At 43.4% G+C, this 27,296-nt stretch overlaps 1 protein-coding gene across 2 annotated transcripts in view; it reads left to right on the forward strand.

Annotated features, from left to right (window-relative positions):
* The window catches only part of TSPAN5 (tetraspanin 5), a 184,727-nt gene extending 170,620 nt beyond the window's left edge, over window positions 1-14,107 (forward strand). For both annotated transcript variants that reach the window (XM_011967246.1, XM_011967245.1), the window contains exons 4-8: window positions 3,552-3,722; window positions 6,168-6,293; window positions 8,513-8,560; window positions 8,668-8,784; window positions 11,905-14,107. In XM_011967246.1, coding sequence (XP_011822636.1) covers window positions 3,552-3,722; window positions 6,168-6,293; window positions 8,513-8,560; window positions 8,668-8,784; window positions 11,905-11,970 — 528 coding nt within the window. In that variant the 3' untranslated portion in view covers window positions 11,971-14,107. The remainder of the gene's footprint in view (window positions 1-3,551; window positions 3,723-6,167; window positions 6,294-8,512; window positions 8,561-8,667; window positions 8,785-11,904) is intronic.
* Window positions 14,108-27,296: the final 13,189 nt, after the last annotated feature.

Below are 27,296 nucleotides of genomic sequence, written 5' to 3' on the forward strand. Positions count from 1 at the left end.
TTCTGGAGAACGGTTGCAGTGTAATATTTCCTGTTACCAAAATTATTCCCAACTTTTATTGACACATCATCATCCAGGGACATTTTCATTAAAAAAAAAAAAAAAATCCAAGAAGTAGTCCAGTAGTCATGTAATGTGTGATTGTCTTCCCCAGCATTTCTGCCACATCATCCTCCAGCATCTTTTCTTAAACATCCCTGAGAAGAGGGTACACGCTGTGCCCCACCCAGGGCAGCCCATTTCTGAGCAGCTCTGGCTCGGAGAAGCTTTTGGAGGCTATTTAACCTGAAAATTAGCATGACTCATTCTAACAAGGAAAACCAAGGGGTACCTGGTCTTACAGATAAGTTCACAAGCAGCTGGTTCTCTCTTGTGGATACACTGGACCACAGTGGCTGTAGCTAGTTTCCTAAGACTCCATCTGCCTTATCTGCCAGATCCCTCCTTTGCTACACACACACACACACACACACACACACACACACACTCTCTCTCTCTCTCTCTCTGTCTCTCTCTCTCTCTGTCTCTCTCGCTCTCTCTTTCTCTCTCACACACACACATACACACACAACCAAATGCTTCATTCTTCACCTAGTCAGAAACCTGGGGAGCCCCCAGGAGAGCTCTGTCCCTGATCGCCACCTGCCAACCTGCCAGTCTTCTTGGCATGAGGCATCTCAGTGCTCCCGTGTTCAGCTCACCTCGCCAGCTTACCTCGCCACCTTTCCTGTAGCCTCAATGGGTCCTGGTCATACTCATCTGTTGCCAGTATTTTATTGGTTTCAGCCTCCATGCCCCAAAATGTGGGATCTTTTTTTTTTTTTTTTTTTTTTTTTTTTTGAGATGGAGTTTCACTCTTGTTGCCCACGCTGGAGTACAGTGGCATGATCTTGGCTCACCGCAACCTCTGCCTCCTGGATTCAAGTGATTCTCCTGCCTCAACCTCCCGAGTAGCTGGGATTACAGGAGCCTACCACCATCCCTGGATAATTTTTTTATTTTTAGTAGGGATAGGCATGAGCCACTGCACCTGCTCAGTCCCGTTAATTGTGATTTACTTTAATATAGTTTCATTTATAGTGGTAACCCCTTTAATATAGTTTATCATTTCTTATAATTGAAATGTCCAGTGTTGACTGAATAGGCAGAAAACTACACATTTCTCTAAATCAGCACCTGAATTTATAAAGTCTCATGTTGGAAATGAAGAGAATTGTGTTGTTTCTTGGCTTTTAAGACTTGGAAAATATCTTAAATGGCCTCTCTCCATTTAGTACAAACAATAAAAACTGGCCTGGAATAATCTTCGAACAGGAGGTATGAGATAAGTAGTAAGTAAACGTCCACAGGACTCCAAATAGCTCCAAAGATCTGATGGCCCCTAGGAGAACTGCTGAGGGAAAATCCAGGAACTAAGATACTGCAAAATGGAAATAGACCTTCTTAGCTGACCGAGGCTCTAGGATGAAGCCTGTGAGTCAGTCTCTGCACCTTTGGAAATAGAGGAAATTAGCTCAACAGGGCCTGGGGCGTGTAGGTATCTGCCAAATATTTTATATGAATTGAATTTGGACTCAACTTTCGGTATGTATATTATGTAACATGAAGAGAAAATTTACCAGGGGAACTGTAAAATGCAATTAACCTTTATGGAGGTGAGAACAAAAAGCAAATTAAAATCTTTCCCTGACTTGGTGTTTCCTGCTTGTGCTCATGCATGCTAGCTATAATTTTGTCATTTCTGTACTGTGATAATTCATAATTCATATTTACATGCTTAAGGTGGTACCTAATACAGGGCAAGGAGTTATTTACACTGTAGGGTAGGCATTGAGCAGAAGTGGTGTGATATTTTTTCTGGTCATTTTTCTAGATTGGGGAAAGTTTAAATTGAAATTATTGGCATCACCGATGATAATTAAGAACTGTTTAAATTCCATTTCTGGTGAGTTCATGAAGGATATATAACCAGGAACTCTAGGGAAATTTGAAGGGCTGAGCCGGAGGGTCTAGAATTGGGGCCTAAACCTGGGAGTCCAAAAACTTTGCCAAGCGCTTATTTCCACCTTCCACCCCTCCTCCCTTGCCCACCCTCACAGAGCAGTACTCGGCACCCTAGACAAACGCTGTGAGATCTGCAGACATCTAATGTCTGCAGATACCCACTCCCTGTCCGAGCCTTCCTAATCATGTAAGACTGGGACATCTTTGAAGGCAAGGGGTATGGTCTTATTCATCCTTGCTTCTGCAAAGCCTACCTCCCTCGGGGCCTGACCCATTGTGGGTCATTCAATAGATGTTTGTTGAATGAATAAATGTTTTTTGTCTTTTGTTCTTTTAATGAGTAACTGTTGTTTCCTTTGCACCCCTCCCCAATACGTTTTTCTCTCGGCTGGCAGCTCCTTGTCTGCTTGCTGAATGTAGAGCCGCAGATCACCTGAGCACCCCCTGCCTCCTCAGCTGCTCACTGTTCTGCATGTGGCCTTGCGGACCTCTGCCCAGCAGCTGTGGCACCATGTCACCCTCTCTGCTGTTGTCACCAGAAGTTTACCCGCAGTGTACCCTCTGTTCATTGTACCTTCTCTGTTCAGTGTACCCTTCACAGCTCATTTCTCATAATCTATTTTAACAACAAATTTTGAAAAGGTTAAGAATACAGGATGGTAGGAGGTGGAAAAAACAGTGGGCGTGAGCAGTAAGTCGATATGACTAAGCTGAGACTCTTCTGAGTCTTCTAGATGGAAGGGAAATTTCTCCAGAGTTACGGGCAGTTACCACATTGCCTCATGGTCTTGAGCCCTTCTTTCAGACCTCTTGTTGTCTGCATTAAGCAGAGTCTCCCTTTGGCTGCATTTTGATGTCACTTAAAAGGTTGCTGGGGCCCATGCTTCCTAGAGGAAGGCAAGCCCAGCTAAAATTCCCAGGAAAGCCCTCAACTGAGGGTTTCATTTTGTTTTTATGATGGGAAATAACTTTCATTTCACAGTCACTGCCCATCCCACTACTTCCTCTTTGACCCCTTCATCTGAGATGAACACATCTGTTACTTTACCCTGTATAGTAGGTGCAAAAGAGAATTAAAATGGTGTCTGAATCCATAAAAGAAATATATTGCATAGAGAATCAAGGCCACAGTAACAAATGACAGGCGATCTTAAAATATTGGAATAATCTATCTTTCAAGTTACAGAAGCTTACTAGAGATGATGGCAGGTCATTGTTCAAGCATCTGGCAGTACATTAATCATGAGAAATTCATTAGGCCTTAATGTGGGTCTAATGAGAAATTCTTATCCATGTTTGCTTATGGGCTTTGTTGGTTAATTACCAAATGGACCACTAGAGACCCTAAAATGTGATTATGAAATTATTTTTAAAAGTCCTTTCTTGGAGTGTAATATTCTATTAATGAATCAGCAGAAACTGAAGATTATCTACTTTGGAGATGTATAACAATCCAATGTAATTACAAACCTGTTTAGAGAGTAACCATTTAGCTATATATGATCAAAAGAGCCTTATAACTGTTCTCTGTGTGTCTTTCGTCTTAGTTTTCTGTGTTCCTGGGAATTATTTTCTTCCTGGAGCTCACTGCCGGAGTACTAGCATTTGTTTTCAAAGACTGGATCAAAGACCAGCTGTATTTCTTTATAAACAACAACATCAGAGCATATCGGGATGACATTGATTTGCAAAACCTCATAGACTTCACCCAGGAATATGTAAGTTTAAAGTGGTTTGTTTTCCAGTTGAAAGTTCTCTGAACGATGACCCCAGTGAATATCCCTCCTGGTTTCTGCATCTGCCAGCTGGAAACTACCTGACTATTCTGCATGGGTGTTTGTTTGTTTATTATTTTCCAACTTGCTCTATGACTTACAAGATTTGTATTCTAAATGGAAATGTCCTATTTTCACTTGTGTCAACTTCTGTTAAGTTAGAGGAACAAAGAAGAAAATGCTTGAGCAAAAAGTTCTAATCACGGCTGTCCTTTCCTATTTGCATTTGAGGAACATTGTTTTGCTCCAGGTTTAAAGTTTTATTTGGTTATCAAATATGGATTCTTTCTTATCCCTTGCCCCCTTTTTTGGTAATCCTTGATATTTCACAGCTCATAATAATCTACTTATCAACAGAATAATCTGCCACAGAGTTCCTAAAATGTGCCTATCCAAATATTATTATCGCACATGCAGTTAAAAGCAAAAGCTTAGAAACTCCTAAGTCCTAGTAGCTTCTAACAAGTGAAGAATGTGCGCAGTGGAATCCCGGCCACTCCTTCTGGTCCCTGAGCATTGGAGTCCAAGCCACTCCCTCTGGTCTCTGAGCATGCCTGTGAATGGCTCCTTCAGTGCCAGCAAAGCAGCAGATGTCCTGTTTCACTCAGAATGCAAGGGACCAAAAGACACAGGTCTAGTGCCAAAATCTGATAAGCAACCCTGGGCTCACAGGACCTTGACCTATTTCCCGAATAGTAAAATGGAAATAATACTAGCTACTATCTGACTCACAGGGATATTATGACACTCATGAGACATACATGTGTTTATATTCGGCTTAGGGTGGTAGGGTTCTACAAACTTGCTGGTGTTTATATACCTGCACTGAAAAGCCGGGTAGGCTGAGCTTGGACTTGGACAGCAGTGTCTGTGGCATTTATGTATGTGGCAGGGCCGGAGGGCAAGCAGACGCCCAGTGAATGGTAGCCTTCTTGGGGTTGGACAGTTTTCTGCCTGTGATGAAGGGAGGCAGCAGCCATGTCGACCTGCGTCATGAGGGAGGCCAACCCCTTCCTTAGGCACTCAGGACTGAGCTGGGTTATGTGGCTTTGTTCAGTGGCAGCAACATTTCGTCCTGGAGTAAGCTGTACCTTAAGTGGGAAGTTAAGCCCTGATTCATGTCCTCAGCTGACTTCACTATTTTATTAGGTCCTAATGGGTGCGGGCTCCCTAATAATCCTTTTCCAGGCATTATTCCTGACTGGATTGCATGACACATTGATGGAGCTTTGTGGGCACACCTTGAAATGCACAACCCAAGCCCTGGAGGGACCATGTTGTCTTGGAACGCTGTGTGCTTTATATGGAAATACTACAGTTTCATGTGACTTTCTCTTTGCATCATGGAATGTAATGTTTAGAAGTAGCTATTGGCCTAGAAGGTCTTCAAATGGTTGAGGGTTGATATTTATTTAACTCGGAGAAGTAGAGAAAGTGCATCCCAGGGAAGTGAGGAAGGGGCATCTGCAGGCTACCATTCACTGGGCTTCTGCTTGCCCTCTGGTACTGCCTTATACATAAATGCCACAGACACCACTGTCCAAGTCCAAGCTCAGCCTACCCGACTTTTCAGTGCAGGTATATAAAGACCTGCAAGTTTGTAGAACCCTACCACTCAGGCCCCATTTAAGAACCACTGAATTTAACTGCTTGTTTTTTGATATTTTAATTGGAAGACTGACTTTTTAAAGTTGAAAATGTGAGACACATTCTCTTGTTTTTAAAAAAATTCAGAGTAGAAACAAATATGATGAAAAGTTAACCTCTAAAATTTTTGGTGGTAATGGATATATCAACTATATATCCATTGATTGTGGTGATGGTTTTGTGACATATACAGACGTCAAAATTTATCAAATTGTATACTTTAAAATGTGCAATTTATTGTATGTCAGTTATACCTCCATAAAACAAAACAGATCTTTAAAAAACTATTAGAATGTGGAGATCAAAACTTTGAAAAAGTAAGCTTATAGGTAGCCCACCCATAACCCCAGTTGCCTCCTTCAGTCACTACCACTGTTGTTCGTGTCTTATTTACCCTTCTAGAATGTTCTTGTTTCTCCTTCTAGAATGACGTGCCCAAGCCAAGCAGATCTTGTTCTAACTCAGCCCTGCTGTATAGCTGCTCTGCCCTTCTTCCACCTAACACCACGGGTCTCATCAGTTGTCTAAATCATGTGCCAACACATCCCTACAAACCTTCAGCTTTAATTAATTTGGAAGCTTTTATATGGGCCATTTAGGTTCCATTTGGCTTAAAAATAAAGTCTGGGACAGAAAAAAAGGTCAGAGCTGGCAGAAGCTGGGTGTCGTTCGGCGGGTGTGAGTGTAGGCACCTGCTTGCCTCCAAGTTGGGATGTTCTAATTCTTTCCTGTTTGCTCTAGTGGCAGTGCTGTGGGGCTTTTGGAGCTGATGATTGGAACCTAAATATTTACTTCAATTGCACAGATTCCAATGCAAGTCGAGAGCGATGTGGCGTTCCATTCTCCTGCTGCACTAAAGATCCCGCAGTAAGTGCATGCCAGCGAACTATTGGCCTTCTCTGTACATCATGCTGAGAGTGTGCATGGGATGAGCAGAGTGATTTTTTTGTTGAAACCTCTTCTTACCTGGTTACTCCTATTTGTAGCTCCTGTAGGGGGTATAGTGCTCAAATCTTCCTAGTAGGAGTAATAATTGCTGGCATTAATTTAGCAGTGTGCGCTGGTTTCTATTCTAAGCGTTTATGTGCGTTGGCTCATTTAAGTTGGGCACATTCCTACTGGCAGATACCACCAATACCCTCCCTTTTCAGGGGGAAGAAGTCAAGGCACATGAGGTGTAAGTGACTTTCCCAAGCTTGCACTGCTAGCAGGCAATGGAGTGGAATATGAGACCCAGGCAACCTGCCTGTATCATCTGTTAGCCTTTCTTTATGAGAGGGGCAGGCTCATATGAGAACTCTCTGCATTGGTTTGGGGTTAGTAACCCTTTTCTTTTTGGCTTAGTTCTAGGGAAACTATTAGAAGTAGGAGGAGAGTTCGAGACAAGATAGGGCTGGACTGCTGTGTGGGAAGACCACAGCTGCCTGGACTTCTGAATGCCATCATGACTACAGTCATGCAGTTTGCATTTTATTATAAAAAATAAAATACAAAATCTATAAATCTCTCACTTTTGCCACAGGTTTAATTATATTTTGGGTCAAATCGTGTCTGGTGTATAGAATGACTTAAAATGCAATTCTTAAGCCAGGCGTAGTAGTTCACACCTGGAATCCCAGCCCTTTGGGAGGCTGAGGTGGGAGGATCCCTTGAGCCCAGGAGTTAAAGACCAGCCTGAGCAGCATAGTGAGACCCCATCTCTACACAAAAATTAAAAAATTAGCCATGTGTAGTGGCACACACCCGTGGTCCCATCTACTCTGGAGGCTGAAACGAGAGGATCACTTGAACCCAGGAGTTTGAGGCTGCAGTGAGCCATGATCATGCCACTGCACTGCATCCTGGTGACACAGTGAGACCACATTTCTTTAAAAAAAAAAAAAAAAAGTAACTATGTAGTGTTAGAATGACAAGCTTGAGAGGTTACTCCGTGTATCTGTATGTGCTCCTAACTGCAGAGCCCTTCTGGGACTCCTCAACGGTTCTCTGGCCCTGCGGTCTCCAAATGTACTCCCCAAGGCTCGCCCTTACCCCCCAGAAGCAGAGGCAAGTGGGTGCTGATGAGCTCAGTGGGGTTGCTCCTCCTTATGATGGAGGCTGTGGAGCTCTTAAAAGGAGCTGTGGTCTTGGAGTGGAAAAGCAGAACTTCCCTGCAGGCTGCCCCCGCGGGGCCACCTCGGCTGTGTCTCTTGGTCTGAAAGAGGAGACAAAGTCACTAAGGACTGTGCTGCCCCGCCAGCTGCCCTTTCCCACCAGCTCAAACCTCCTCTCCCTTCTGAGGAGAGCCACATGGAGGCAGAGTGCCCGCTCAGAGCTTGAGGGGCTCATCCCGGTGGCCTCGCACTGGCCAGCGGGTGCGGCACAGCGCGCTTCCTGTCGCCAGTCCCTGTCCCATGTGAACATCCCCTTGGGAGAATTCTGTGTTCTCAGAGGCATTCATGCTTCCCCTTTCACCTACAGATCCTCTGGGTAGAGCTAGTTCATTCCTTGCGCTCTAAGCTAATAAAATCTGCTCCACACCCTGCAGAGGAGGAAAATGAACTAACCCGAAAAAGGGGAAACATGTTTCTGATCAGACCCTGTGAGACGTGAAGTTGTCCGTTGATTATGTAATCAGGGCATTGTTTTGTTTTTTTAATTATTAAAAGCTCATTGAAAAACCATTTAGGTAACGTAGAAGTATACAGATTAAAAGTAGCAGTCCATCCAAAAGAGCATACATGAAGATTTACGGTGCCCTTTAAGTTACGTTTTTTATCTGTGTCTCCAGTTCCCTAAATCTTCTTGAGGTTGGCACCACTTTGAAACTTGAGCCTCCCGTGTGATAGACTTGCTGTCTTTTCTGATATTCCCCAAGCCTTAGTTTTCCTTATTTGTAAAACAGGGCATATTTTAATACCTACTTCTGAAGATTGTTGCAATAATGACATGGGGTCATGTATACAAAGTGTTTAGCGCAGTGCTGCAGTCTTTGTGCTCAGATGCACACTTTATTACTAATGCGTAACAGGAGTCTTCTGCTCATTTCTAGGTGGCCTTTCTGTCTAATGAGTAAATTTCACTTTTCTCTTTCCTTTCTTCACCAGGAAGATGTCATCAACACTCAGTGTGGCTATGATGCCAGGCAAAAACCAGTAAGTGGAATCTCATCTTGTTGCTTAGCACAAAGGGTGTTGGAGGAGCTTTGGCCTGTGCCTGGTGCTCTATCTGTGACAGTGTGCTCTCCTCTTCCCTTGTGAAGGAAGTTGACCAGCAGATTGTAATCTACACGAAAGGCTGTGTGCCCCAGTTTGAGAAGTGGTTGCAGGACAATTTAACCATCGTTGCTGGTATTTTCATAGGCATTGCGTTGCTGCAGGTAAGATAAGGGTCCTTTATGGATATCACAGGGAAATAATGCCCTGGGAGAGCCCTTGCCAGGATGGGAGCTTTGCTTAAAAACCTTGGTTGTCATAGTATTTAAGACACATTGGAGGGCTGAGGAACAGACCTAAACGATTTGGTGGGCATTGTGTTTTTATTTATTTATGAATGAGACGGAGTCTAACTCTGTTGCCCAGGCTGGAGTGCAGTGGCATGATCTCGGCTCACTGCAGGCTCCACTCCCGGGTTCACGCCATTCTCCTGCCTCAGCCTCCAGAGTAGCTGGGACTACAGGCGCCCGCCACCACACCCGACTAATTTTTTGTATTTTTAGTAGAGACGGGGTTTCACCATGTTAGCCAGGATGGTCTCGATCTCCTGACCTTGTGATCTGCCCGCCTCGGTCTCCCAAAGTGCTGGGATTACAGGCATGAGCCACCGTGCCTGGCCTGGTTTGTGTTTTATTAAAGCTCTGAGTTTAGATGCTACTATCATGAAATACTTTAGGAAAGCTTGTCTTTTTCTAAGATGGAGACATTAATTAGATCAGTAGTTGCCTGCAGGCATTCCATCGTTTACATGGGTTCAATAATACTGCATTGTGGCAATGAGTCAAACATGCATAATTAGAAGTAGATCTCACTGGTGACGTGAAGGTTTTGGGGAGTTTCACAGAGATGTCATAACCCTTTCTCTCCCTGAACCACCTTGCCAAAGTGCTAGTGAAGGAAGGGAGCACCAACTTTTCCTCCTGGCCAGTCTCAAGAGCTGGACTCTTCATGTTGTTGGTGTGATCCTTTCCTAAGAGCACATAGTTGAAACAAATTAAAGAAGACCTAAGTAAATATAAAGATATCCTGTGTTCACAATTGCAACACTTCATATTATTAAGGTAACAACACTCCTCAAGTTGATCTACAGATTCAGTGTAATCCCTATCAAAATTGTAACCACTTTTTAGCAAAAATGGACAAGCTGATCCTAAAATTCCTTTGGAAAAGCAAGGGACCCATAATAGCCAAAACAAATTTGCAAAAGTAAAACAAAGTTGGAGAATTCGCACTACTCAATTAAAAACTTAGTACAAAGCTATACAGTAATCAACATAGTGTGTACTTGAGTAAGATTAGCCATATAGATAAGTGGAATAAAATTCAAAAATCAAGAAATAAAACCAGGCCAGGTGTGGTAGCTCATGGATGTAATCCCGCACTTCAAGAGACCAAGGCAGGAGGATGACTTGAGCCCAGGAGTTCAAGACCAGCCTGAGCAACATAGCAAGACCTTGTCTCTACAAAAAGTAAAAATAAAAAAATGAGCCCAATGTGGTGGCACATGCCTGTGGTCCCAGCTACTTGGGGGACTGAGAAGGGAGGACCACTTGAGCCTGGGAGGTTGCCGTGAGCTGAGATTACACCATTGCACCTTAGGCTGGGTGACAGAGCAAGATCCTGTCTCAAAAATAAAAAATAAAAAAGAAGAAGAAATAAGCTCATACATGTATGGTCAGTTGATTTTTGACAAGGGAACCAAAACCATTCAATAGGGAAGGAGCAGTCATTTCAACAAATGGTACTGGGAAAACTGGATATGCAAAATTATGAATTTAGACTCCTAACTCACGCCATATGTAAAAATTAACTCAAAGCAAAGACCTAAATATAAGAGCTAACACTATAGAACTCCAGAGGAAAACGTAGGCATAAATATTTGTGACTTTGGATTAAGCAGTGTCTTCTTAGATATGACATCAAAAGCATAAGCAGCGACACAAATGTAAATAAATGGAACTTCAAAATTAAAAACTCTGCTGAAAATGATACCATCAAGAACGTGAAAAGATAACTCCTAGTGTCTATAAAATATTAATAACTTTTCAAACTCAACAATAAAAAAGGCCAGGCACAGTGGCTCACGCCTGTAATCCCAGCACTTTGGGAGGCTGAGGCGAGCGGATCATGAGGTCAGGAGATCGAGACCATCCTGGCTAACATGGTGAAACCCCGTCTCTACTAAAAATGCAAAAAAAATTAGCTAGGCATGGTGGCAGGCACCTGTAGTCCCAGCTACTCCGGAGGCTGAGGCGGGAGAATTGCGTGAACCCGGGAGGCAGAGCTTGCTGTGAGCTGAGATCGTGCCACTGCACTCCAGCAGCCTGGGGGACAGAGGGAGACTCCATCTAAAAAAAAAAGAAGATTTAAATGGCTAATAAGCACATGAAAAGATGCCCATGTCAGTAGTCATTAAGGAAATGCAATTCAAAGCCACATACTTCATACTCTTTGAAGTGGTTAGAATGAAAAAGACGGACAATAACAAAGTATTGGCAAGGATGTGGAGAAAAGGAAACCCTCATATGTTGCTGATGGAAATGAAAATGTTGCAACCTCTTTGGGAAACAATTTAGCAGTTTCTCAAAAGTTAAATATAGAGATACCATATGAGTCAGCATTTCTACTCCTAGGAGTGTACCCAAAAGATTTGAGAACATATTTGCCCAAAAACTTGTATGCTCGTGTTCGTAGCAGAATTATTCATAATTGCCAAAATGTGAGAGCAATGCAAATACCCATCAACTGAGGAGTAAACAAAATGTGGCATATCCATGTCGTGGAATATCATTCAGCCATCCAAAGGAATAAATTAATAGTACATGTGTATGAACCTTGAAAATATTTTGCTACATGAAAAAGACAGTCACAAAAGCCCCATATTATATGATTCCCTTGATATGAAATGTCCCGAAGAGGCAAATCCATGGAGGCAGGAAGTGGAATAGTGGTTGCCAGGTCTGTAGGGATGGTGGGATGGGAATGGGAAGTGGAATAGTGGTTGCCAGGTCTGTAGGGATGGTGGGATGGGAATGACTGCTCACAGGTACTGGGTTTCTTTTTGGGGTCATGAAATGTTCTGTGATTAGATAGTGGTGATAGTTGCATAGCTTTGTGAATGTAGTGAGAGCCACTGAATTATACATATTGCAAGGATGCTCTTTACCACATATGAATTACATCTTAAATTTCAAAAATCAACAATTTTAAAAAAATGGGACACAGTGGCCAGGAGTAAAAGTTACAAGTGTCACTGTTTGACTCACATTTTCTTCCTTTTTCAGATTTTTGGGATATGCCTGGCCCAGAATTTGGTTAGCGATATCGAAGCTGTCAGGGCGAGCTGGTAGAGCCCCTGCAGCCGCTGCTGCAAGACACTGGACAGACCCAGCTTTTGGGACCCTCCCACGTGCCGAACTCATCTTCAAGCTGCACGGACCTCATCACAGATGCAGCCCGCAGTCTCGCCTAATGGAGCTGCCATTTGTGGGGTAAAACTGGGAAATGCTGCTCACTGACAGAATTAAAAAACAAAAATAACCAGTATGAAAGTCGTTGCGCCGTGAATCTCTACTGTAGCCATGAATTTATGGACAGTTGGATGCTTACCAAAAAAGAAAAAAAGGGAGGGTGGGGGACCCAGATGTACTTGAATGTGCGGAAAATGCAGTCTTGTCCTCATCTTCCATAACTGGAGGGCTGGGAAGGCAGCTTTGCTCTTCGCCACACCTTGGACGGACCACCTTCTGTTCCATGGTCTGAAGGAGTGCATCTCCTCAAAGACTCAGCCCCTCACCTGGGAGGGCAGTGGTTTGTCGGCATCCCTCCATGTACGTTTTAGGAAACACGTGCCACTCTGATCTGAAGAAGAAAACAACTCGTCTTGGGTTCAGATTTTGTGATGGTATTCAAGTCACTCGGGCGAGCGCACTTGGTCTATCCTGGAAAGTCTCCTTATAACAGAAGTTGTGTATTTCATGTGCACCGAGCAAGGGCATCGGAAGACTTCATGAGGCTGTATTCTAGCAGGACTGCTCTTTTTTCTAAGTAGGCCGGAGCTTTATCAGTGAAATTCAAGGAGAAAATGAGGTTAATGAAGGAGGTATCAGTTAAATACCCCCTTCTTCTCACCCTGCCAAAATTAGCAGTTGAATTTTTGGAAACTCTGGAATACTCTGGGTCATTTTGTTTTGTATGTTTGTTGTTTTTCGTCTTCCAAAGGTGAAAGCTATGATATGGTTCCACTTAAATTTTAGTGTTTTCTTACTCAGCTCAAGCATTAATTTTTGATAAAATCTTAACCTGCATGACCTGTGAATCTGAATCTATCATCTCCCTTTCCTGCCGGCTTTTCTACAAACATTGAAATATGTTATTTGGTCAACACTTATTTCCTAGGTTCACAGCCTTGGGAGGTTGTGGCATGTCCTCCCAGCCTGGCTGGGAAGAGACCAGCTGTACCATCCAAATGCTTCCCTGGTCTCAGTGATCTCTTCCAGAGTCAATCTGAGTGGCCTCTTCTGCACCCTCCCCTTCTTTCTCTTTGAATGGAATTAAACCCGATTTTGAAACAACATTGACCCAGTCAAAAGCTCCTAATGATTTCTTTTTCTTCCTCTTTAGTTTGCTTTTATTAAAAAAAGAAAATAGTGCATGGCCATAGCTCCTTCAGTTCTCTTATTGCAGACTAACCATCAGGATGGTATCAAAGCACAAATACTTTGGAGGGGAATGCGTTGAACTGGGGCAAGTACTGTGTAACACAAAGTGGAAAACCACTTCCTGGTGCTGCCGCTCCTGCCCCCACTTTAGGTGGGAGGAACGAGTTTTGCCCTCTAGATTTTAACCCAGCTGGTGTCCACCGGATGTTGCCCTCCTGGGGAGCAGATATCAGTCTGTGGAACGCTGGGAAAACCACAGGCACATTTTTCGGTGCGGACAGAATTGCCAGCACATAACTGGGCAGCCAGCTAGCATACTTTGTGGAAATTAAGCGAGGTTTTCCATTTCAGCCCCATGGTGCGTGGTGGTGGCTGATGAATATGTCAGTCTGCTCAGAGAAAGGACAGAAAGGAAATTCTTTTCAAAACTGTGTTCACAGTTTGGGTGTGTGTATGGCTCTGCATGTGTGTGTTTTTGTCTCTGTATAGGTAGAGGTGTTCACGTCTTACTCCGACCGTAAGGTTGTCTGACTTCATCTCTGCCCCCACCACAGTTGCCATTTTGTAATGTCCTTCCAACATGGAGAAGACACGAGCTCTCCAGTTGGCATCGTTTGTCTTTTTTGTTGATTGCCTCATTCTCCATTGAACTCCATCTGGCCAGTTGATTCAGAATCAGGCAAGATCCCTGCCCTTTGGCACATTCACTGAAAGGCCAAACAGCAAGTCCGAGTGAGTTTTAAATATTAATTAATCACCCTTTATTTTTTACACTTTGAGAGTGATTGTAATAAAGGCTGTCATTAATAAACCTGGTTCTACCTTACATGGAGTTGTGTCTTTCTTCATTACTTCTTTCTTGAAATTGTGAAATTTTCGAATCCAGTGGTTCTCAAACTTTAGCAGGTGTCAGAATCACTGGGAGGACTTGTTAAAACACATGAGTGCATTTGCTCCATGCCCATAATTTGTAACTTAGTAGGTCTGGGGTGGGGCTGGAGAATTTGTATTCTGGTAAGATCGTAGGTGATGCTGTTTGCGGCTCGTTTGGGAACTACATTTTGAGAAGCATTGTTCTGATCCGGTTTTCTAGGAGGGGAAACAGAAAGGTAAGATTTTGTAGTTGGGAAGGGAAAGGTTCCTTTGTACTTACAAATGCTGACTGACAAGACACAGAGATGAGAGCCCTGTATGTAGGAAATCTCTGCCCATGAGGTCATCTGCTGGTTACAATCACTTGGGGACCGTGTGAAATACAGATTCCCCCGACCTCACCCCTAGCAGTTCTGGAGTGGGAGACAGGGTATATATGTTTTAAAAGCTCCCTTGAAAATTTAATGCCTGGTGGGATTTATGACTTATGGGCTTAGATAAATGTTGATAATATTCACAACCTTTTTTGTAAGAAAATAATTTCTCACAGTCCCTTGGAGCTGGAATCTTAAAAACCCATTAGAGGAATGTCAGCTTAAATGTCTTTCATTGTGAATTATCACTGCAGAAGAAGACTTCTGTCGTTAGAACTGATTAAAGACTTTTTTCAAAGATCAAATGAAAACAAATGTTAAGGTTCATATAGCACACTTAGATCCTGACAGCATAGTGTCAGACTTGTTCAAGAAATATTTTGCCTCATTTCTCATCTATTTGAAACAACAATGTTATTTTGATTTTAAGGAAATTTATCAGTGATGATTGGAGATGGCCAATCCCTGCTTCTTGAGGTTTCTTATTGTCTACATTGACCCGCTTTGCTTGTTGCAAACTATAAGCTAACAAAGGAGAAAAAATGACAGCTCAGAAGTAAAAGGATGCTTTGTCTATAAAACTCAAAAACTTGGAGGAAGCTTCTTCAGTGTGTAGAAGGTAGACTTTAGGGGAAGCTTATTAAATTTCCCTATTTCTGTTGTTGGACTGGTTACCACTAACATCATTTCTTCTATAATTTAAAAATATACAGTTTTTAAATGTGAACTCAGAAATTAAACAGAATTTTGCATCATGAAGTACTTAAGTGCATTTCCTTTGTTCTTCCTCTTCCTTCTCCCAGGGAATAATAAACCTGGACTTTTCTTTCAGCCTTCCTCCTGCCACAGGTCCCAGTTGTCCTTTCCTCAAGGGGATCCTTAAAGTGTCTCTTGGAGGTTTCTTATGCAAAGTGATCATTCATTTCCCTGTGTTTGTGTGGGCAGGAATGGAGTGATTTTGCAGTTTCGTCTGTTTCCGGCTGACTTGGACAGGCGCCCTGGGAAGCCTGTGGGCTGAACAATGAGGAGCTGGAGCCCAGTGACCTGGGAGGCCACCCCAGCTCTCCTTGTCATTTATTCCACGAAGCCCTCCTTCTCTAGGGAAATCCTGTTTAGACCTCCAATGAAGAACTGGGAAGCCCTCCATAAACACTGGCCAGCAGGGTTTCATGGCCAGCGCGCTCTCCCGTGAGGCCATGGGGCTGCTTCTAGGTGCTGCCCGCTTCTGGAGTGAGAAGCCTAGTCTTTGAGTGAGGAGGAAAACACAGCGTTTGCCTGAAAAATACATTAACATTGGCTTTATCATGATGACACAATAAAATCCATAGAAAAATCTACACGTGATAACAGACAAGGCAGTCAGATGGTGGGGGGTGGGGGGTGTGTGGCAGCAGGGAGCAGGGCAGAGAAGCCAAACTGTGAACTTGGAGCAGAGCCATCCTTAGACTTTTTGTTTGGAGGGGTTTGCCACACAGAGTTTATAATATTACAGTTTTAGGCCAGACAAGGTGGCTCACACCTGTAATCCCAGCACCTTGGGAGGCCAGAGCAGGAGGATTGCTTGAGGACAGGAGTTCAAGACTAGCCTGGGCAACATAGCAAGACCCCATGTCTAAAAAAAAAAAATTTTTTTTTTTTTTTAATTAGCTGGACCTGGCGTCATGCACCTGCACTCCCAGCTACTCTGGGGGCTGGGGCAGGAGGACAGCTTGAACCCAGGAGTGATGTATGATAGCACCACTGTACTCCATCCTGGGTGGCAGAGCAAGACCCCGTCTCTAACTTAATAAAAATAAAACTACAGTTTTTAGGACTTCTTGAGGGATTAAGTACAGCTTGTTGTGGAGTTTTCATGCTGAGTGGTTCTCTTGTAAACTTGCCACTAGCGAGAGGATGCTGATTTAGTCCCTTCCTGTTATCCGTTAGCCGAGGCTAAACCTCTGGGGACCCGCACTGGCCATTGTGATTTATTTCTCCACTTCTAGGAACTCCCAAGTAAAGTAAATCTAAGGGAAGAGCAGGCGAGTTCACGGGCTTTCACTGTAAATATGCCCCGAAAGGAAAGCAGTAGCAGGCTTCCCACGCTCTTGCCCCTCACCGAACACATTCTCAGTGGGGGAAAGCTACTTTTCAGATGTGGAGCGGACTGTCAGGTGCAGTGTCAGCTCTTGCATTTGCAGAGCAACTCGTTTGAACGGGAACGTTTTAATGGCCTGCCCTCTAGTGTCGAATGCATAAAACCACTCCGGACTGGAGTTGGAATAGTTCAGGGATAAAAACACTATGTTCAGAGGCGCTTGTGCTTTGGAGAAACTTGAAGGTACACAGCTTATGTTGCCTGCTTAGGGCGAGTAGGTGTTTTATTTCCTTTACACGCTCCTGAAAAATGGCAAGGCTTGTTTTGGAAAGATAAGAGAACAGGACGTTTTGCTCCCATCACCATCCATCCTGCTTGGGATCTTGCTGCTGGGAGTTGATCAGGCAGGATGGAGCTGGGCCCTGCCCTCCCACCAGTTTCCAAATGTGGTTTCTAGATGATGATGGTGACTGTCTAAAGCTGCTCATCTTCCAGGCGAGGCATTGTCCTAACGGAGTCCTCACTGGGGCTAGGAGGGCAATGCTCTGCACTCTCCCTCCCAGGGAACACCACCCTCCATCGGAACTTCACAGGTTTCTGTGACAAAAGGCCCCAGGACCCTGGTTTGCACTTCAGTTCCTCTTCAACATAAGCAACTCTCCAGAAACAAGGAATAGAACATCTTTATATTTCTTCTAGAACCACCAGTGTGTTACTTCTACACACTGTACTTAGAAGTACACACATACATGCATACATACCACCGGTGTGAATGACCTGGATTTTGCTTTGGTCTTGTCAGAAGCATTTGAACCACAACAACTCCATTGTAAATAGGACCTGGGTAACATGAGGCTGAAACCTACTGGGCTATGTTCCCAGATGGCTAGGCATTCTAAGTCACAGGATGAGATAGAAAGTTGGCACATGACACGGGTCATAAAGACCTTGCTGATAAGACAGGTTGCAGTAAAGAAGCCTACCAAAACCAAGATGGCAATGAGAGTGACCTCTGGTCGTCCTCACTGCTACACTCCCACCAGTGCCATGACAGTTTACAAATGCCATGGCAATATCAGGAAGTTACCCTACATGGTCTAAAAAGGGGAGACATGACTAATCCACCCCTCATCTAGCACATCATCAAAAAATAACCATAAAAATGGGCAATTAGCAACCCTCAGGACTCCTCTGTCTATGGAGTAGCCATTCTTTTATTCCTTTATTTTCTGAATAAATTTGCTTTCACTTTATAGATTCACCCTGAGAATGGCTTGAGCCCAGGAGTTTGAGACCGGCCTGGACAACATAGTGAGACCCTGTCCCTACAAAAAAAAAAATTCTGATTGGTGGACATGGTTACATGAGCCTATAATTCCAGCTATGTGGGAGGCTGAGATGGGAAGATTGCTTGAGCCTAGGAGATGGGAGGCTGCAGTGGGCCTTGATTGCACTGCTGCATTCCAGCCCGAGCAACAGAGCAAGATCCTGACTCAAACAAACAAAAACCATAAAAAAGAAATCAGCCGGGTGCGGTGGCTCACGCTTGTAATCCCAGCACTTTGGGAGGCTGAGGTGGGCGGATCATGAGGTCAGGAGATTGAGACCATTCTGGCTAACACAGTGAAACCTCGTCTCTACTAAAAATACAAAAAATTAGCCGGGTGTGGTGGCGGGCACCTGTAGTCCCAGCTACTTGGGAGGCTGAGGCAGGAGAATGGTGTGAACCCAGGAGGCACAGCTTGCAGTGAGCCGAGATCACACCACTGCACTCCAGCCTGGATGACAGAGTGAGACTCCATCTCAAAAAAACAAACAAACAAAAAATCGACGTTTTGTGGGACATTTTAAACATAAAGAATGCTTTATTATGATTAAGTCATGGTCTGTATTCTGTATTTATTTGAAGTAAATTATCTTAAATTCAACTTGTTAGAGTGATTCAAGTTTTATAAAGAAAATAGCCTATTTCCACACTTGTGCTGTCTTTAGTCTTGTTACTTTGCGACTGAATCAGCCCACTAGTTCTCTGACTGCCTGCTGCAGGCTGGGTACTAGGGGTGAATATATCATCTTCTTGAAAGAACAGGTCACATTTATTGACTAGAAGTGTTCCAGGCACTGTGTTATAAGCATGCTGCATAAGTTCCTAAGGAAATGTCAACTGATGGAGGGGAAAACCCCACACGTGGAAAATCCACTTCAAGAACTAAACTGACATTCCTCAAAATGGTGCCTGGTTGAGCTACGGGAAGAACACAGGGGTTAATGGAAGATGGTCTCAAGAAGGAGGAGAGGTTTGATCTGGGCCCCTGGGGAGGGTAGAGGGGGCCACAATAAAGCCTATGCCGCTGGGGAGGTTGGAGAGGGCCCAGAACCTCCAGACGAAAGAGTGGGGAAAAGCTCAGGTAAGCAGTAAGAAGGTCCAGTATAGAGAGTCTTGGAATTGTGGCCCAGTCCTTAGCATACGCCAGGCACTCGAAGGCTTGCTGAATGACAGCAGTGGTAATTGAGGTGATTAGTAACCACCTCATCTACAGTGAAGGTGTGTTAGTCTGTCCTCACGCTGCTAACAAAGACATACCCAAGACTGGGTAATTTATAAAGGAAAGAGGTTTAATGGACTCACAGTTCCACATGGCTGAGGAGAACTCACCATCATGGCAGAAGGTGAATGAGAAGCAAAGTCACATCTTACATAGCAACAGGCAAGAGAACTTTTGCAGGGGAACTCCCATTTATAAAACCATCAGATCTCATGAGACTAATTCGTTACCAGAACAGTATAGGAGAAACCACCCCCATGGTTCAATGATCTCCACCTGGCCCTGCCCTTGACCTATGGGGATTATTACAATTCAAGGTAAGATTTGGATGGGGACACAGCCAAACCATATCAGAAGGTGACGTGAAAAGTAGAATTTCTTGTAAAACTGGACAATGTAGGTACAAGCTCTGCGCTGTCAGGGTTGAAACCTAATCCCCACCGTGATAGCATTAACAGGTGGGGCCTTTAGGAGGTGGTTAGATCATGACTGCAGGGCCCTCATTAACGGAGTTAGTGCCCTTATAAAAGAGGCCTGTGGGAACTCGTTTGCCCTCGTCCGCCATGTGAGGACACAGTGAGAAGGAGGCGGTCTGCGACCCGGAAGGGTTGTCTGTGGACTCCAGTTGTGCTGACACCCTGATCTTAGACTTCCTAGCCTCCAGAACTGTGAGCAAATTTCAACTGTTTATGAACTACCCAGTTTATGGTATTTTGTTATAGTACCCTGAGCAAATTAAAACACCAGCTGTTTTCTTCGTCTAGTTCTGCTGTTCCTGTGAAATTCTAGGCCCTGGGAGCTGGCAGGGAGGTCACTACATGTTGCAGTGGGAGGACGTATTAAAGTAGGTAGAGACTGGGGTAACAATCTTGTTCTTTTTAAGATTCAAGCCAGGCCCCTGCATTAGCGCAGCACTTTCTCAGCCCTAGATGCACATTAGAATCACCTGAGAGCATTAGAAAAGACAAAAAACGGCTAGGCATGGTGGCTCATGCCTGTAATCCCAGCACTTTAGGAGGCCAAGGTGGGCGGATCACTTGAGGTCAGGAGTTGGAGACCAGCCTGGCCAACGTGGTGAAACCCCGTCTCTATTAAAAAAAAGAAACAAAAAATTAGCTGGGTGTGGTGGCACAGACCTCTAGTCCCAGCTACTAGGGAGACTGAGGCAGGAGAATCGCTTGAACCTGGGAGGCAGTGTTTGAAGTGAGCTGAGATCTTGCCACTGCACTCCAGCCTGGGTGACAGCGAGACCCCGTTTCCAAAAAAAAACAAAGAAAAGACAAAAAACATGTGCTCTCTTCCACACTGTTTCCAAAACTCCCAGGTCATTCTAACGTGCCTCCATGGTTTCTCAGATTCTGTTGTGCACACAAATCATCTGGGTCTTAATGCAGGTTCTGATTCTGTAGTGTTGAGTGAGGCTGAAGAATCCACGGTTCTAGCATGCTCCCAGGTGACACTGATGCTGTGGTCTGCAGACCACACTTTAAGAAGTAGGCCCTGTTTACAGCTGTGCAAAACTAATACCTTGTATGATATTTTTTAGTGATACCTTTCCTAAAGCTACTAAGCTGAAATTTTCGGGTCTGGGAAGGAAAATACAGGTGACTGTAAATAGGCATTAAGTATATGTTTGTTAAATGCATTTTATTCTGATTATAAAAAAATCTCGGCCAGGCACAGTGGCTCACACCTGTAATCCCAGTACTTTGGGAGGCTGAGGTGAGAGGATCACTTGAGCCCAGGAGTTGGATACCAGCTGTATTAGGGTTCTTTAGAGGGACAGGACTAATGGGATATAGATATATATGGGGAGTCTATTAAGTATTAACTCATATGATCACAAGGTCCCACAACAGGCCATCTGTAGGCTGAGGAGCAAGGAGAGCCAGTCCGAGTTCCAAAACTGAAGAACTTGGAGTTTGATGGTCAAGGGCAGGAAGCATCCAACACGGGAGAAAGATGTAGGCTGGAAGGTTAGGCCAATCTCTCTTTTCACATTTTTCTGCCTGCTTATATTGTAGCCACGCTGGCAGCTGAGCAGATGGTGCCTACCCAGATTGAGGGTGGATCTGCCTTTCCCAGCCTACTGACTCAAATGTTAATCTCCTTTGGCAACACCCCCACAGACACACCCAGAATCAATACTTTGCATCCTTCCATCCAATCAAGTTGACACACAGTATTAACCATCATACCAGCCTAATCAACGAAGAAAGACTGTCTCAAAAAAAAAAATAAATAAAAACCTCAATGCAGAAAAAAATAACTAGTATTTTCACCATCTAGAGGTATATACTTGTAAAATGTTACAGTGTGTCTTTCCATTGCTTTTTAAATTGGTTTTAAATTGTATAATCCTGTTCGTACTGTTCTGTGGTCTGCTTTTTTAATATCAGGATTTTTCAGTGTCAGTGAATGTTTTATACAACATTTTTTTGGTGGCATCTTATTCTATTTTATAGATTCAAGGGTTTCCTAAGATGCCAAGGGTCCACAAGGTCAAAACTATTTCTTAATACTAAGACATTATTTCCCATTTTGTTCTTAATTTTGGATATGCTGATGTGGTGATGTCATCACTCTGACAGCTACATGATGTGATGTCATCACTCTGACAGCTAATGGAATGTGGGCTTGTATATTTCTGTCTTAAACTTTTCTCCCTTTTCGTTGCTAATATGGTAATATTCACATAGATAACCCACATAAACAAAAGCTCTTCAAGGAGCTCAAACATTCTTAAAAGTGTAATGGGGTCTTGAGACCACAAAGTTTGAGAGCTGCTGGTATAGATAAACCATAATTTTACTAGCCAGTTCATCACTGAAATGGTTTGGCTCTGTGTCCCTACCCAAATCTCATCTCGAATTGTAATCCCCGTGTGTTAGGGGAGGGATCTAACCTAACCCCTAATCACCTAACACCATGATTGGATCATGGGGGTGGTTCCCCCCATGCTGTTCTCATGGTAGTGAGTTCTCAGAAGATCTGATGGTTTAAAACTGTGGCACTTCCCCCCTCATTTGCTCTCTTTCCTGCTGCCTTGTGAAGACGTTGTTGCTTCTCCTTTGTCTTCTGCCACAATTGTAGGTTTCCTGAGGCCTCCCCAGCCATGTGGAACTGTGAGTCAATTAAACCTCTTATTTTCTTTATAAACTACCCAGTCTCAGGTAGTTCTTTATAGCAGTGTGAGAATGGACTAATACAATCACTGTTAGAAATTTGGGCTGTCTTGAATTAAAATACAGTTGCAATGATCTTTTTTTTTTTTTTAATTATACTGTAAGTTCTGGCGTACATGTGCAGAACGTGCAGGTTTGTTACATAGGTATACACATGCCATGGTGGTTTGCTGCACCCATCAACCCATCATTTACATTAGGTATTACTCCTAATGCTATCCCTCCCCTAACCCCTAACAGGTCCTGGTGTGTGATGTTCCCCTTACTGTGACCATGTGTTCTTGTTCACCTCCCACTTATGAGTGAGAACATGCAGTGTTTGGTTTTCTGTTCTTTTGTTAGTTTGCTGAGAATGATGGTCTCCAGCTTCATCCATGTCCCTGCAAAGGACATGAACTCATCCTTTTTTATGGCTGCAGAGTATTCCATGGTGTATATGTGCCACATTTTCTTAATCCATTCTATCATTGATGGGCATTTGGGTTGGTTCCAAGACTTTGCTATTGTGAACAGTGCCTCAAACATACGTGTGCATGTGTCTTTATAGTAGAATGATTTCTAGTCCTCTGGGTATATACCCAATAATGGAATTGCTGGGTCAAATGGTATTTCTAGTTCTAGATCCTTGAGGAATTGCGACACTGTCTTCCACAATGGTTGAACTAATTTACACTCCAATGAACAGTGTAAAAGTGTTCCTATTTCTCCACATCCTCTCCAGCATCTATTGTTTCCTGACTTTTAATGATCGCCATTCTAACTGGTGTGAGATGGTATCTCATCGTGGTTTTGATTTGCATTTCTCCAATGACTAGTGAGGATGAGCTTTTTTTCCTATGTTTCTTGGCCACATAAATGTCTTCTTTTGAGAAGTGTCTGTTCATATCCTTTGCCCACTTTTTGATGGGGTTGTTTGTTTTTTTTTCTTGTAAATTTAAGTTCTTTGTAGATTCTGGATATTAGCCCTTTGTCAGATGGATAGATTGCAAAAATCTTCTCCCATTCTGTAGGTTGCCTGTTCACTCTGATGGTAGTTTCTTTTGCTGTGCAGAAGCTATTTAGTTTAATTAAGTCCCATTTGTCTATTTTGGCTTTTGTTGCCAATGCTTTGGTGTTTTAGTCATGAAGTCTTTGTCCATGCCTGTGTCCTGAATGGTATTGCCTAGGTTTTCTTCTAGAGTTTTTATGGTTTTAGGTCTTACGTTTAAGTCTTTAATCCATCTTGAGTTAATTTTTGTATAAGGTGTAAAGAAGGGATCCAGTTTCAGCTTTCTGCATATGACTAGCCAGTTTTCCCAACACCATGTATTAAATAGGAAATCCTTGCAATGACCTTTCTTATGCATTTCCTATACTTTGCACATAACTCTAGTTATTTCCTAAAGATAGATTGTTAATAATGGAATAACTGGATCAAGGATTAAAAACATTTAATTTGTGATACCTAGAGTTAAGCCTTATTTAAAGCTGTGCAAAATTAATGCTTTATCATTGATACTTAGGTTTTAAATTGAAAATTGTTAATTTTAAGTCAAGATTTGTGCCTAGATTAAAAGAGGAAAAAACCTCATTAATGTCTTTATTACCATTTCTGCCAACTTAATAAGATATTAAAATACCAGTTACAGAAACCAAAATCTGTAGTGATGGAGGTATTTAATCGCCGCTGAGACATTTAGAGCAGGGAAGTACCCCTACCCGAAACCTCCCCCACAATAACTTGATTAAAGGGAATGAAATAAGAAAATGACTCTCAGCTGGGCGTGGTGGCACATGCCTGTAATCCCAGCACTTTGGGAGGCTGAGGCAGGTGGATCACGAGGTCAGGAGTTCAAGACCAGCCTGGCCAACATGGTGGATCCCCGTCTCTACTAAAGATACAAAATTTAGCCAGGCGTGGTGGTGCGCTCCTGTAGTCCCAGCTACTCAGGAGGCTGAGGCAGGAGAATCTCTTGAACCTGGGAGGCAGAGGCTGCAGTGAGCTGAGATTGCACCATTGCACTCCAACCTGGGTGACAGAGCGAGACTCCATCTCAAAAAGAAAAAAAAGAAAATGACTCTAAAGTGTATGTCATGGCTTTTTAGGAAAGATCATCTCACGATTATTCATTTCCACCTAATGAATAATGCATTTTTCTGTTCCTTATGATTTTCTTAATAAGATTTTCTTCTCTCTAACTTACTTTAAGTACACATTGGATTCATTAGGTAAAAATGGATGGATCATCATAAAGGTCTTCATCCTCCTCATTTTCATGTAGAGGAGGCTGAGGAGGGGGAGAAAGAGGGAGAATTGATCTTGCTGTTTCAGGGATGGCAGAGAAGAAAGAAAATTCATGTACACATGGACTCATTCAGTTCAAACCCATGTAGTTCAAGGGTCAGCTGTATTCCAAAATTCAAAGTAATCCAAAACAGTTTTGGTCCTAAGAAAGTCTCAGACTAGTCTGTGTGCCAGTTAGACCTGAGTGACACTTAGAGCTTGACCACTGCTTACTTCATGGCCTTAGACAAGTTACTTTATCTTTCCCATCCTTGATGCCCTCCCTTATAAGATGTAGTGTGTTATAAGGTAGAGATGGTAATATCTATATTATAGGGGTGTTGCTAAGATTACAAGGTTTGAAATGCTTTTCTCTAAATCTCATTTATTCCTCAGATTTCACCTGAGCTGACTTTGAGGGAGGTCCTCTCAGAACTCAGCCCCTTTCCACCCAACTAAGATGTGCTCCTGCAGCTTTCTCTTTAGAAGAACTCATCACACTTGAACTAACTTGAATGGCATCTTTTCTGTTAAAATGCAAGCTCCATGGAAGTGGCCTGTGTTGTTAACCTCTATGTCTCTAGCACCCAGATGCTTGGTAGCACTATGGACTGAATGTTTGTGTCCCCCGTAAAATCATATGTTGAAGCCCCAGTACCTAATGTGATGGTATTTGGAGGTGGGACCTTTGGGATGTAATTAGGATTAGACGAAGTCATGAGGGTAGAGCCCGTATGATGGGATCTCTCTCTCTCTTCTGTCTTCTCTCTGTCTTCTCTCTCTCTCCTCTCTCTCCTCTCTTTCCTCTCTGTGTACCTACCAAGGAGGCCATTGAGGTCATAACCAGGAAGAGGGGCCTCATGAAAAACCCAACAATGCTGGTTCCCTGATCTTGGACTTCCCAGCCTCCAGAACCATGAAAAATGTTTCTTGTTTAACCCACCCAGTCTATGGTAATTTGTTATAGCAGCCTGAAGTAAGACAGCTAGGCTGTTTCTTTGAGCATGTTACAAGATATTGAGAATAACTTTGTTCTAGATAGAGAGCATATGCTCACCTAAAAGACAGACTTCTATTTTGTAAAATAGAACTATTTCTGGCCAAGCACAGTGGCTCATGCCTGTAATCCCAGCACTTTGGGAGGCTGAGGCAGGCAGATCATGAGGTCAGGAGATAGCGACCATCCTGGCCAACATGGTGAAACCCTATCTCTATAAAACATATAAAAATTAGCCAGGCATGGTGGCATGTGCCTGTAGTCTCAGCTACTCACAAGGCTGAAGCAGGAGAATTGCTTGAACCCAGGAGGCGGAGGTTGCAGTGAGCCAAGATTGCACCACTGCACTCCAGCCTGGTGACACAGTGAGACTCTGTCTCGAAGAAAAACAAAAAAACAGTGTTTCTACCTGCCTGTAAGATGTTTTAGATGTGTATGTGGTTTTTGTTTATAGTTGTTGTTTTTTTGTTTGTTTGTTTGTTTGAGATGGAATCTTGCCCTATCACCCAGGTTGGAATGCAGTGGCATGGTTTCGGCTCACTGCAACCTCTACCTCCCAGGTACAAGCAATTCTCATGCCTCAGCCTCCTGAGTAGCTGGGATTACAAGCGTGTGCCACCACACCCAGCTAATTTTTGTATTTTTAGTAGAGAAGGGGTTTCACCATGTTGGCCAGGCTGGTCTCGAACTCCTGATCTCAGGTGATCCACCCACCTCGGCCTCCCAAAGTGCTGGGATTACAGGGGGTGAGCCACTGTGCCCAACCGCCAAGATGTATTTTTTAAAGCGGAACTGAGCCTGGCAACTGTCAGTCAAACACTGGATGAGCTCAGGCCTACATCCTGAATATAGCAAATGTTTAACCCTCTGATCTGGTTTGGATTTGTGTCCCCACCCAAACCTTGTGTCAAATTGGAGGAGGGGCCTGGTGGGAGTTGATTGGATCGGGGGGCAGATTTCCCCCTTGCTGTTCCCGTGATAGTTCTTATGATGGTTTAAAAGTGTGTGGCACTTGCCACTTACCTCCCTTTCTCTCTCCTGACACCATGTGAAGAAGGTGCTCACTTCCCCTTCACCTTCTGTCATGATTGTAAGTTTCTGGAGGCCTCCCAGTCATGCTTCCTGTGCAGCCTGTAGAACTGCAAGTCAATTAAACCTCACTTTTTCATAAATTACCCAGTCTCAGGTAGTTCTTTAAAGCAGTGTAAAAACAGACTAATACACCCTCCTAGGGCACATCCACCTTCCTACACCTCCCCAATTATGTTTAAGCATCAAATAGAAAAAACAAATGTGCATAAAGATTCAGCCTTTGAATAAACTATTTTGCTAATAAATTCTGAGTTTCTCCCAGGCTTGACGGATTCCTTAACTGACCATATTTTGGAATAGTTATGTTACTAGAAGGTGGGATCAAGGATAAGCTGAGAAAACTCTTGTGATATTGCCAATAGAGATTCTTATGAATCTCATTAGTTTGGGTTCAAATGGTAGTAAGAATATGTGTGCTGAACTACATGGCTAGCCATCAAGGGCCCTGCAAGGGAAAGGGAGAACAACCTTTTCTTTTTAAAACTTTTATTTTAGGTTTTGGGGTACATGTGAAGGTTTCTTACACAGGTAAACTTGTGTCATGGGGGTTTGTTGTATAGATTATTTTGTCACCCAAGTATTAAACATAGTACCCAATGGTTATTTTT

This window comes from Mandrillus leucophaeus, unplaced genomic scaffold (assembly GCF_000951045.1).
Source record: "Mandrillus leucophaeus isolate KB7577 unplaced genomic scaffold, Mleu.le_1.0 Scaffold795, whole genome shotgun sequence".
NCBI lineage: Eukaryota > Metazoa > Chordata > Mammalia > Primates > Cercopithecidae > Mandrillus > Mandrillus leucophaeus.